The 13,017-nt window shown below is 33.1% G+C and overlaps 1 protein-coding gene across 1 annotated transcript in view; it reads right to left on the bottom strand.

Moving 5' to 3' along the window:
- Positions 1 to 5,297: 5,297 nt before the first annotated feature.
- The window catches only part of LOC111612760 (protein THEM6-like), a 40,004-nt gene continuing 32,284 nt past the window's right edge, over positions 5,298 to 13,017 (bottom strand). The window contains exon 2 of the mRNA XM_023354013.1: positions 5,298 to 5,667. Within this exon, the coding sequence (XP_023209781.1) occupies positions 5,428 to 5,667 (240 nt within the window). The 3' untranslated portion in view covers positions 5,298 to 5,427. The remainder of the gene's footprint in view (positions 5,668 to 13,017) is intronic.

Consider the following 13,017-nt stretch of genomic DNA (forward strand, 5'->3'; position numbering starts at 1 on the left):
GGGTTAGGTTCCAAAAATTAAAAAACATGCTACTATATTTTCATAATTAAGATAAATATCTTTATTAAAATTTTCTTAAGTGATACATATTAATATAAACAATGTTTTCTTTGTCATCACTAAAAGCACTATTAACCGAGAGCGTTTTATTTTTGGCAAGTTATCGTTATCCTCCCAGCATTTTTCTGCATTATTTTCAGATTCATGCTTTACCTTTTGCAAAATGTATGTAATTTTAGATTGCTTGCTTCTAGTCAAAAGATCTTTATAAATTTCCTTATATGGTGCTAAGCACTTATGGAATAAGGGAAAAACATCTGGCAACACCAGAAGCAGAAGCGTCCAGATCTGGCAACATTGAAACAATTTTCGCGAAGGACCATGTGTATGGAGACGAGAAAAGAAAATTTACACACTGAAGTACTAATAGTTCACGAAAATTATAATTTTTGTGAACTATCAGTACTTAAGTATGTAAAAATTTATTACATTTCATGTTGTACGAGGGTTTTACCCATTTCTCGAACCGTGTTAGAGCGAATCCGTGTTATACGGGGGTTACCTGTACAGCGCTTCCATTCCGCCACTAATATTCGAATATACAAAAGCGATCTTATCGTTTTTTCACACGTAGTATAGAAATTTGTAGTAAAATACATAATGCGGTTATAATAAAATACTAATTTTAATTAATCCAAAATATGTTAAAATATGAAAATAATGGCCGAATATGTACTGTATTTATTCTTTAGAAACTACGAGGGAAGCGGCGCTTCCAATGACGGAACGCCACTACTTTTTCTACCGAAGTGTTAGTTATTTGATTCCCCTCTCCTGTTTACAAAAGGGTTCGTTTCTACACAGGAAAATTGAATAATTGACAAATTATTGTAAATTGTATGTAGATTAAGATTATTTTTTATAAATGTGAACTTTGGGCCAGTTTTTCTCTTTGCCATCAATGGTGCACTCAAAATTTAATCTTGGGGAGTTGAGTTGAAAGGATATAAAAATTTTTTATGAGAATTCATTAAAAAATTTCCACCTTATGCAATTGTTAATTTTCATAAATAATAAAGACAACATAAATAAAAAATAAATTTTAATTAATAAAAAATTTTTGAAAAATTTACTAGTGTTGTTTTCCTTTTACTTCGGGGGTGTAGGGCCCCTTGGTCCCTCTGGTGCACCAATGCTTGCCATTATACATAGTTTTCTTGGTATTACCATGAAGCCAACCTCAGAAATATGTTTTGCATTCAATTACTTAATAACCTTTCTGGCTCAAACATACTCCAAATAACTATTTCAACTGTGCTGCAGGATGACCGAGCAGCAAGATGGCAGCATACCGCTCTGGGGAACCCGGGTTCAAAGAATCCCCAGAAAAATTCCTGGCAGTGGTCCGTCCGGATATGTTGGGCCCTGTCCCTCGTCACCCGGCCGCCCCATTGCGAACTTGTAATGGGCTTGCTAAAAGAAGCCCTGTCTTAGTGCCCACAGGCCAAAAAGAGTTTAAAAAAAACTACTTCAAATCACTGGTATCAAACCAACTGATGGTACACAACATGAATGAAAAACGAAAAACTGTTCAAATAGCAGAGATAATAAATCAGATCTGATTTCTTCATTCTTTCTCAAGAGAGCAATAAATAAGTTTGTCCTATCTATATTTCATGTTTATTTTAATTGTTACATTTGTGAATGAGGATAAGTCTCAAAGCATCAAACTTTAAGAAAAAATTACCAATAATAATTATGATTTGTTTTAAGAGTACTATCTAGTTAATTGCACTATTTCTGTGTATTTAACTCAATAGTTGTATCTGTACTTATATAGTTTGAAATAAAACGAGAGTTGCGTGAAGAGATAGGTACATGCAGATTTTAAATTGCAACTGTAAACTGAAACATCTTTTCCTTTGTCTAAAACTACTGTGTCGGTAGAAAATGTGAAAGATGCATTGTGCAACACTAAGGAAAATGCTTTTAAAATTAAAATAAATGTGATGGTTTACCATTAGTTATTTTTTAGAATAGACATTTTGTCTTAAAAAATATTTGGATGTGGAAAAATGCTAGTACCAATTAATTGGTGATTTTTGTAACTTATTCAGCATTGTTAATAAATATAGAGTAAATAATTATTAAGGAGAAATTTATTTAAACCTATATAAATAAGAAAAAAAAATACATAACTTTTCACTGATACATTTTATCTTTTAAGATACTACTGTATTCTTCTAATTTTAATTGACAGATACATTTTAGAATCTTATAATATAAATACTGTAAAAATGAAAAGATCATGTTTTCCAGAGAGACTATCTCTAGTTAAAAATATTTTTTTTCTAAGAACTAAATTTATTTGTGAACATCAATAAACAAAATTATTTTCTTACTAAAGTTCAGGACAAATTCTTTATAGCTTAAAACTGTTTTATTGTGCATTTTTAAAAATATACTTGTTTAAATAAATCATTAAACTGGAAAATTGTTTTTTAAACTAAAATATAGTCATAGTATTTAGAATAATCTCAAATATATGTCTACACTAGCAATAATAGTCTAAATTAGCAATTGTTTAACTAATTTTGATAGGATTATGATAATGTTTGATAAGAGACACTCCAAACTATCATATAATCATTAATCCACATTAGATCCTCTGTAATAAAATTTTAATTTAAAATTAATTTTAAAAAAAAGTGTTTCTTTAGTAATCATCATTTTTAATAGTGTGAAAATTAAAAATTCAACATTTGTTAATGACCATCCAACTATCAACCAAATTAATCAGGCAAAAATTAATAATTTAATTAATTATGAAATAATTAATTTCTAATTAATATTTGTAGCATAATTTCTGTCCAACTAATTTGGTTGACGGTTGGATGATTATTAATACGTCGAGTTCTCGAGATGTCGATATTAATATATTTGTTAATGACACTTTGCAATATCAAATAAGTCAATTTATTAAAATCTAATCAGTTTATCCATGCCAAGCGCAATAATAACTAACTGTTCATCCGTCCAATAATATTTCAATAGATATGTGTTATCGTTTTTGTTCCAACATATTTTACGCTTTGGTTGCCTAATTAACATATCAAATCTTACAAAAAAAATTTGAGTTTAATTTAATTTTTAAGGAATATTTTTCCAATTATATAAGAAGCTATTCTATGAACATTAGTATAGAAAAAAACTAAAACCAACTAATAATCATCATTAAAATTGATTGAGAAATGAATTAAGATCATCAAATATCAAGAAAATTGTAGACTTTTGTGAAAAGTTATCTAACACAGCAAAGTGATAAAGAGTATAATGATAAGCACAGTCTACAAGTACAGTAGTGCTTTGAAACATAAAATATATAACAAATAAATATTTACAAAAAGAAATAAAACTAAATTCAAAATATGACAATGGTAATTACAAAACCTGTTATAGTATGCTAAAGAAATAAATTATTTTTTTTGATATAATGATGCATGATGAATTAATTATAAATATATTAAGAGAAAGTTCAATTATAATTATTGTTATACTGATTACATTTTTCTTTAACATTCATAACATTTTAATATTTAATTATTGTTATCAACTAATGTAGACATTTTTAACACCTTTTGTTATTTTCAAATTTTAAGAGCAAAAACAAATGGTTAACAAACTTCTTTCCTTTGCAAATTACTATAGACTAACTATGAAATTTTGTTTGAAATTTGGCATCTAACACTATAAATCACTAAATAGTAATGAATTATGAATTGCAAGTGTATATGTATATATCATTTTTGTTTTGATAATATGTGATGCACTTGATCTAACTGTATTATAAAAATTTTTTTCAAATCGTCTCAGTTTTGAAACATTTTGAAGTTATCCCTCCTAGTCCAAAATAATTTTGGATTAGAAGATAAGATTTATTTAAGATTATTTTAATATTAAATATAAAAATCTTTAAAGATCATATTCATTTATTTGCTCATATATGCATGTATTATACACACATACTGGTTTTATGTGAATATACTTTGGAATCTTTAATGCTTCAAGTATTTTTGGCAATATTTCTTTTACCAAATTAAATCAAATCAAAACACAACTTTTTATATAATACTTTAACATTTTAAACAATTACAATACAATAAAACCAAAGACAATTTTACAGAAGCAGAAACTATAATGTTTTGTCAAATTGTATTCTCAACCTTTGTTACAAATTACCAATTGATGCAAATTTCTCTTCTATATCTAACATAATGATTGTCGTTATAAATGGATGTTTTGGAATGTCTTAACAACGAATACTGTCAGATATGAATTGTACTTTTGACAAATTTTTAAATAACATTTGATAAGTAAATTCTTAAAATGCATATAACCAAACACTTTTGTTCAATACTAATCCTTTCAAGCAAGATGCATGCAGATATTACAAATGATCATTTAACAACAAAACAAACAATTAAACTAATGTAACTAAAAAAATAGAACTAAGATTTACTTTAAACTTATGATATAAATGATGATAATATTTTAAATGCAACTTCTATAAATTCTTTATATCACAGATCTCATTTAACAAATTCTTGTCATAACCGAAACAAAAATTCTTTGAAAAATAGTCTACCATGAAACAAATATCACAGAAGATTAGAAATTCTGCATTTTAAATAATACATAAAATTTCACTTCTTTGTAAACAAATTATATGAAAAATTTGACTTGTCTGAATGTTTTTTTTATTTTGCTTTCGTTCAACTAATTTTAAAATTTTGTACCTCGCATGTCCAAATTGATATTATCCAACAACTATTATATAAATCAAACAAATTTCAAATATTTTTTTTTACTGTTATCACAGCACTGCAATCAATAAATAATACAGAAGATACCCGTACAGTAAGAGGACACAAAAAATAGGACCAGTAGGACTGGAGAGAAAAACATTGGTGGCTAAGAGATTTTGGTCCTATCCAACATGAGCAGGCATTGCCAAAATTCCTATGCAGTCTCTACATTCTCTTAACATTCTAAACTATCTCATAATTTACAAAAGAGATACCTCTCTCAAGCTGTATTTTAATTTCTAATCATTCAATTTTATAGAATGAGATTCTAAGAATTTAAATGATATTAACTTTTTAGAGTTTAGTCATTTACAATATTAAATGATGATTGGTTGAATTCATTACAAAATTTTTTATACAATAAAGCATTAAATACTTTATAGATCTAAAATATAATAAATACATATATATTAATTCAAATTCTAGAAGTGCATCCTAAAAATTAAATATTAAATATGCACAAACCTAGCTTGTACACAAATTTTTATTAAGTAATATAATTAATTTCTCTTATTACCTAATAATATTTTGAGGTATGTTTCTTGAAATTTCAAGTTAAAATCTATTGCTTCTTTCGTAACTTCTCGCTAGAGATTCGATTGGCTTCCATCCAACACTTTAGATCGGGAGATGGTTCTGGTGACGGTCGTAGTTCACTGGAATTCAAATATCTATATATTTCTTGGTAAGTCACACCACCGGTGAAAGTCACCTTTCCGTAACAGACTGCTCTCACAAAGTTATCGTGAATGGTTTCCATATGTTGTTCGAAGTATACATCTTTATCTGTATAGTACAATACCTATCAAGAAAAAACTTTCAGATAAATAAAAATTTTATAAAGTTTATGTTTCATAAATCCAGATACAAGAAACAGTCCTAAATAAAATACACCTATCTCTCTTTTTGCATGGTGATACATTCCAAAGAATACAGCATAAGACAAAAACTGTGTAAAAAGTACAGCACATGCATCTTGTAGAAAAATGCCAAAAAATAAGCAATTTATAAAATAAATACGAGCTTTTAAAAATCTAAACTCATTTATTATTAACATTATTTGTATGTAAATATGAATCAATCAATTCTTTATTGTATGAACTATTAGTTCATTGCAAGGGGGTAACTGAAATAAAAATTAATTAATGATAATATTTAACAAGTTAATAATTTAATACAAATTAACACAAAATAAAATATAGAAAAATAATCAGATTTTGAAAAGCACAATATATTAATAATATCTTTCCAAAACTTAAACCTTAGTAAATACTTGTCTCTACTAACTTTAAATTTAAACATAATGGAGAAATCCCAAGTTTCGTGTACGAGGTCTGTTCAAAAAATACATGGACTGACGTCATAAAACAAAATGTACTTTATGCAGAAGTTACATGTCTGGGTCCTCTTCAAAGTACTCTCCTTCCCAACACACACACTTATCCCAACGGTGTTTCCACTTGTTGAAACACTCCTGGTATGCTTCTTTTCTAATGTCTTTCAGCACCTTCGTCGCATTTGCCTTAATCTTAGGAATTGTCTCAATTCTTCCTTTCAAGGGTCTTTTGAGTTTGGGGAACAAGAAAAAGTCACAAGGAGCAAATTCAAGTGAGTAGGGGGTGGGGAAGAACAGTGATCGAGTGTTCGGCCAAAAACTCAAGAGTTCTTAGGGCTGAATGGGCTGGAGCATTGTCGTGATGGAGAAACCAATCACCACTCCTCCACATTTCTGGCCATTTGCGACGGATGGCATCCCTCAGATGTTTCAGAACTTCAACATAGTAAGTCTGGTTCACTATAGAGCCTTGGGGGAGGTACTCGTGGTGAACAACACCCTTAGCATCAAAGAAAACTGTCAGCATCACCTTGACATTGAATTAAACTTGGCGAGCTTTAAATATATGTATTCTACAACCACTAACCGACATGAAAATTCCAAACTAATATTGGCAAACGCTTTCGATGCCCCTCCTGGGCTCTTCTTCAGGCCAAATTTAACGTACTGGATTCTTAATTCGAGTATTTTTAAATAAGAACGTGCTCTGTTACTAGAAGTTCAGATAAGGAAGGTAATCATGTGCCTTTCCGAATTATAATTTCTTTATAATTTATATTCGTGGAGATATGTTGTGCACATCTTATAATAATCTCGCATATTTTTTAATCACATGCTGTTTCTAAAAATAATTTTAACTAGTGGATATACGATGTGCGCATCCCATAATAATCTGGTGTATCGTATACTAAATTACGATTCATCATCTAATAAATACTGCCAGGCTGTTGAGAGATTCATTTCTTCTTTAAGATTGATGCAGGTTAGTTTGCGATCTGCTTTGTAAATTTCCATCGCTTCCAAAGTTCTTAGATGTTCATGATGACGAGTGGTGCGGATGACCCAATGCCATTCCCTTAATAGACGATAGATGGCAAAGACAACTAATTTACATAGGGTCCACTAAGCATCCGTTAGCCACCAGAATAAAGGAACATAAAGCAGACATCACCAACAACAAATATACGACAGCATTGTCGACATATGCAACAAACCCAGACACAACCAAGATTTTTAATGAGGCACGAGCTCCTGGTTCTTGTGCAATTTCTCTTGGGATTTACCTGGTGTAGTGAAGTGTGTTATATTGTTTGACTCAGGATTACGCAAAGATTAAGATGACGTCAATAATGTAAAGGTGGGCCAAGAATTTCGGAAGTTACGGAAGTCAGAGAATTGGGATTTTTCAGGACCGAATATCTGGACAATGGTGGTCGATTTACCGAAAATTCATACCGGATCTTGTGGACAACTGAATTGTAAGTACTTTCTGAGATTTTGGGAGTCCTAGGACCAGTGGTTTTCAAGATTTTGCCATTTTAATTTATTTTTTTGTCGGGTCTCGGGCCCCATCAGGCCCCATGTTTTCATCTGTCAACCTAATTATCATATTTAGGAAATGGACTGTTTCAGTAACTGTTTCTGTAAATTTGGATAGTGTAGTCATGGTAGTTTTTAAATTAGAGCAAGTTATAAATTAAGTGAATTTTGCAACTTTCCTCCACTTAACGTACAGTACTTACGTTAACTAGCAACTGCCACGGACCGTTAATTATCTAGTTGTTGTCAACGGTCGTTTTAACGGTTTTGTCTGGCTTTATGCAACAGATTTATTTTATTTTTGTTTTATTTTAACGTTGGTGGCTGGTTTTTCTATGGATGTCACTGGTGATACTCTCCCAGGGGTTCCCAGATTCTTGGACAGTTCTCTGCCCTCTGCAACAGATTCTTCTATCAAAAGCTGCATTATTAAGGAAGCAGCGACCCTGCTTGAAAGGATGATGGAGCTTTGTTCCCCGACTCATAACAAATGCGCCATCTCTGATACTGCTGGTGTAGGTTAGCACTAGAGATGGTGCATTTGTTATGTTATAATGTATTCTTTCAATTCAAAGGCATAGTCTACAAGCAAGGAAGAGGTGTACCTATGGGGAGCCTGCTCTCTGGGGATTTATACAAACTGGTAATACGACAACTAGAAGAAAAAAATCCTTCCTAGTCACATCCACAATATTGTTTTGTATAAGAGGTATGTAGATGATATCCTCATCTTTTGGAAGGTTAAGCCAGACGTATCATCATTCATAGACACATTCAATAACAACTGCTACGGCTTAACGTTGGGCCTTGAACAGGCAAACGACACCCATGTACATTTTCTTGATATCAATATTATAATTAAAGGAATGACAATCCTCACTGAAGTCTACAGAAAACCTCTTGCAGAGCAGTTGTACATACCGATAAACAGTCTCTCACTTGTAATGGTTTTCTTAAGAGTCCTTTCCTTTCTCAACGATCATTTTAAATTAAGTACAGTTCATTTTAAATAATAGAGGGGTAGATATAAGTGGTGTGCATTATTTAATTTTACAATTTAATTTCATTTTAACTTTTAATTTANCAGGTTTTACTGTATATAAAAATATTTATAACAATGTCTGAAATGTTATTAATTTAATATACTTAAGTATTTAATGAAGACTAAACGTAACAAAAAATCGCATGTAAAATAGTACAGTAGAAGTTGTTCTTCCGGTTAAGCCTTAATGCTCTCCCTCTCCCCCTGGGGGGGAAGAATTTCGAAAAATCCCTTTGTATTGTGCATTGCCATGGCATACCCTACTAAAACGCAGATAAAAACAAAACATCGCATCTAAAATAGTACAGTAGAAGACATTATTCCGGTTAAGCTTTAATGCTCTCCCTCTCCCCTGGGAGGAATCCTGACTGACTGATTCATCATCGCCCAGAGCAAACCGCTGAGCCTAGTGGTGAAATTTAAAACAATTAGTGCACATCATGAAAATGCACACTAAGGATTTTTGGAAATTCCCCGCGGGGGGAGAGGGAGAGGATAAATTAACGGCCAGTTTTCATTTTTGGCTACTTCCGCCCCTTTCTCTAAACCACTGATTCAGTCAGGCCCACGATGAAGTGGCCGGTTAGAGAGGGAAGGAGCACAACGTATCGGAGACGGACCATCGACGAAAAATTTTGGTCCTTGGAAATGGCAGCTAAGGGTGCGACTATGCATACGCGAGCGAGCGAGAGTATGTGGCAAGAAGAGGGGAGACGCAATAAATATCAAACCCTGTCAGATATGCTGGCGAGAGCAGAAATTCGCTCTCGCCAGCGAGATTTCTCGCTCAAGCATGGTTTTCTTTTGCGAAAAATATATGGCTCGCAATCTCTTTCGCTACTAAATTCGCGTCTGCATAGTCGCATTCTAAGGCATCTACCACGTGACTGTCCAGCCAACCAACATTGTCCGTTTATTACATTGTTATGACATGACCGAAACCGGTCAGTTTATGGAGAATCGAAACTCGCATCACTTATATAGAGAGCTTTTAACTTTTATAGGGCAAGTCGTTCAAGTTTTTTGATAAAATCTCTAATTGACAGAGAGCACACCCTTGGCAAAAATACCTAAATTTGATCAGTTCAAAAAATGTTTTTTTCCCTCTCTTCTCCTTTCAGGAGTTGCTTTGAAGGTAAAGAATAGGTGTGATTTGTTGAAGAGGTGAGCAGACTTCTGCATTTCCTTGGAAAAAAACATGGAACTACAATATTTCCTACTCCATCGTTATACTTGAAATCTCAAATTTCTTTTTCTGTGGCGTGCCGTGACATTTGACGATAGGGAAGCCGCGTTTCTGTAAGAAGCCGACTTCCAGGAGCAATCAGTTAATTGCTCGTCAGCGACGGTCTAGGGTACATTCGTATTCGTTCGTTCGATAAGCCAGTAAAAACCGTAGACTTCTCTAAATGTATTTTTAATATCACAATTACATTCCGAATCGCTAGCCACGATATAAGGGCTACAATTAAAATAATAAAAACTTACTCGGTGAAATATAATGTGTGGTGGATACACATACCAGGTACAAAATATTCTTCAATTGTACGAATATACTTTTAAGAAAATTATAATTAAGCATAGCTTTGTAAAGAAACGTACTGTACATAAAAATAACATAACATATTCTTTATAAATATTAAAACAATCCAATTAGTTAAAATAGCTGCCTACCAGTGGCTCGTGGATGGAATCGGAGACGATGTTGGTAGGTGTGCAATGCGTGCATGCAGGCAGGCTGCCAATACTGGTCAATGCCAAATACCTCAAAGGATTCCCGCCTTTTTCTTATTTCAAACTAGTCGACGCTGCACAAGTCGGTTGGAAAAACGTCATCGCTGATTGGTCAACGGAACTCCGATCAGAAGGTTGTTTAACTCTTGCCAAACATCGTAAGCTAATTAAATAGAATTGTTGGAATTTGACGCCAGGGTTGTTGTAGATTTTAAACATTCCTCACCATAGCTGTAAAAATCTAAATATGTTAAACTTAAGTCATTTGTTTTCTAACTAATCCGTTTTAGGACCGGGTGTCCACGGAAATTTCCAAAATTTACTTTTCGGTCTTTCGTTGAACCTGAAAATTTTCAGTCTTTATTACGTCTAATAATACGAAGAAATCGGCTAGAGATTGGTTCGGTTAAGCTTTTGTTTAAGTAAAATTCCGGCTCTTTCGGAAGCATTTTATTTACGTCCTCATTCCCTAATCTCTTAATTATTTAACTACTACTTAAATAGAAATAAGTCGAAAGCGGTTACTTTGTACATGAATATTTGTAGTCTCGGGAAAAAAGTGGAAAGAAATTCTTATGACAACGGATACATAAATCGTAAATTTAAGGAAAATAAATTCTAGAGCCTTTTCTGTACCTCGCGCGTCTCTCTCATTCATTAAATTTAGTTGTAAATGATGCTATCAAATGCAAGGTAGCCGAACCGGTGGACATCGGGAGACTCGAAGCACCTGTGTAAGGTTGCAGTCTCCTAGGTGGGATCTATTAATCCCGCATCAGGATGAACCTAAGGGAAGGTTGTATGTGGGCTGTGACGGAGGAGGCAAATGATGACAAGTGTTTTACGCATGAATACCGTTTATTTGTTAACATTTATGCTTACATCGACAATCGACAGTCCTTCACTCGTCGAAGAGGCGTGAACTTCGGCGTCTGTCTGGCCCCGGGGCGAACGAGATGAGGTCGCTGAGCAAGGAGGACGATCGGAAGGAGGAAGCGGCGGAGTCCAAAGTTCTTGGCAACGACACACCACAATATAAGTCACGACCTTTCGTGGAATACGGAGGAGAGCTCTCTCCGATCTTGAATTTCGGATTTTATAGTTTTTTTCTCCCACTATTCGGACTTCTGATCGGCCCCTCGTCCCCTTCCTCGCTTCCCGATTGGTCGCTCTCGTTTTGGGAAAAACCGAGACCGACTCGGGTCACGGGAAAGGTCAGATTCCAGGTGTCTGCTCGACGTCTTTCTGTCGATTGTTCTTGGGGATTGTTGACAAAATTGCAAGACTCGCGCTCATAATTTAGCTCCGTTACTCGCGATTTCTGTCACCTGGGTACTCGATCATACGCAATGATTTACATGGTATCTCTCTTAATTAAATCTTTCCCTCTTTTCCGAAATTGTTTCCCTAGATTGATTGTTTTTGAGCGCTAAGGTCAAAGTTCTACCTGTTTATGATCACTTGTGTCTGACTTATAACTTTTCATTTTGACATGGACAGTTCGTTTAACACGTGTTGGAGTCATCCGGGGGCCTTAGTCTCGAGTTTTTCGTGTTACAACTCCCAACGTGTTGAAGGTGTCACGTGGTACCATCTCACAAACTGACGTCAAATTGGTAGTCTCGAGTTCCAACTCACGTGCTTTCCCATCTCACCGTGCGAGTTGCTACTCACGTTGAGTCGAGCATGTGAGATCGCTACACGAAAGTAAAAATAGCTAACAGATACGCAATTCTTATCGCTATCGAAGAGTTAGAAAGAGCCGGAAGACGCTGTTTGAGAAGACAACGAATTTTTCGACCACGAGTAGATGACATTTCTTATCGTGTCAAGTCAATACTAATAAAAACAAAACTTTAATTCATAATTGATAAATGTATACAGCAAATTTTTCTAAAAATAAAAAGAAGTATCTAATTCATCGAAAAAGAGTATTAAAATGATAGTAAATTATATGTATAGATTATTAAAAGCATAGACACTACATTAAGATTATTTATTAATCAGAAGTGCTAAGTTCTGATTAATAAATAATCATAATAGACAAAACAATTTAAGAAATAGATCAAGGAAGAAAACTATACGAAGAAAGGATTAAGTTTAAATACATTTTCCATTACATAACGGATTTTTTAGGTTCAACACACGCAATTAATTTTACAAGTAATTCTCTCTACAAAGCGAATTGTCTTTTTCTTGTAAATTCGTTGTCGAATTTTCCGCTGTTCATTTTCTTATTATTTTCTATATATGTTACTAATATTTCTTTTTGTTCTTCGCTTCTTTTTTAAAATAAAACATTCGAGGTTTTCATTTTGTTTCTGCGTACTATATTGCCACAAGACAACTTTTAACACTAGCACGTGTAAACTAATTCGCGTTGATTTGTTTACAACTTGTTACAGTTAAGTTGATTGGTCGAATCATTATAGTCGCAAACCCAGATGCATTGTAAATAATCCCATCATGCTTATCGACAAACGTAAACAAGTGAATATGAC

Source organism: Centruroides sculpturatus, unplaced genomic scaffold (assembly GCF_000671375.1).
Source record: "Centruroides sculpturatus isolate CEXI.00-Female unplaced genomic scaffold, Cexi_2.0 scaffold1501, whole genome shotgun sequence".
In the NCBI taxonomy this organism is placed as follows: domain Eukaryota; kingdom Metazoa; phylum Arthropoda; class Arachnida; order Scorpiones; family Buthidae; genus Centruroides; species Centruroides sculpturatus.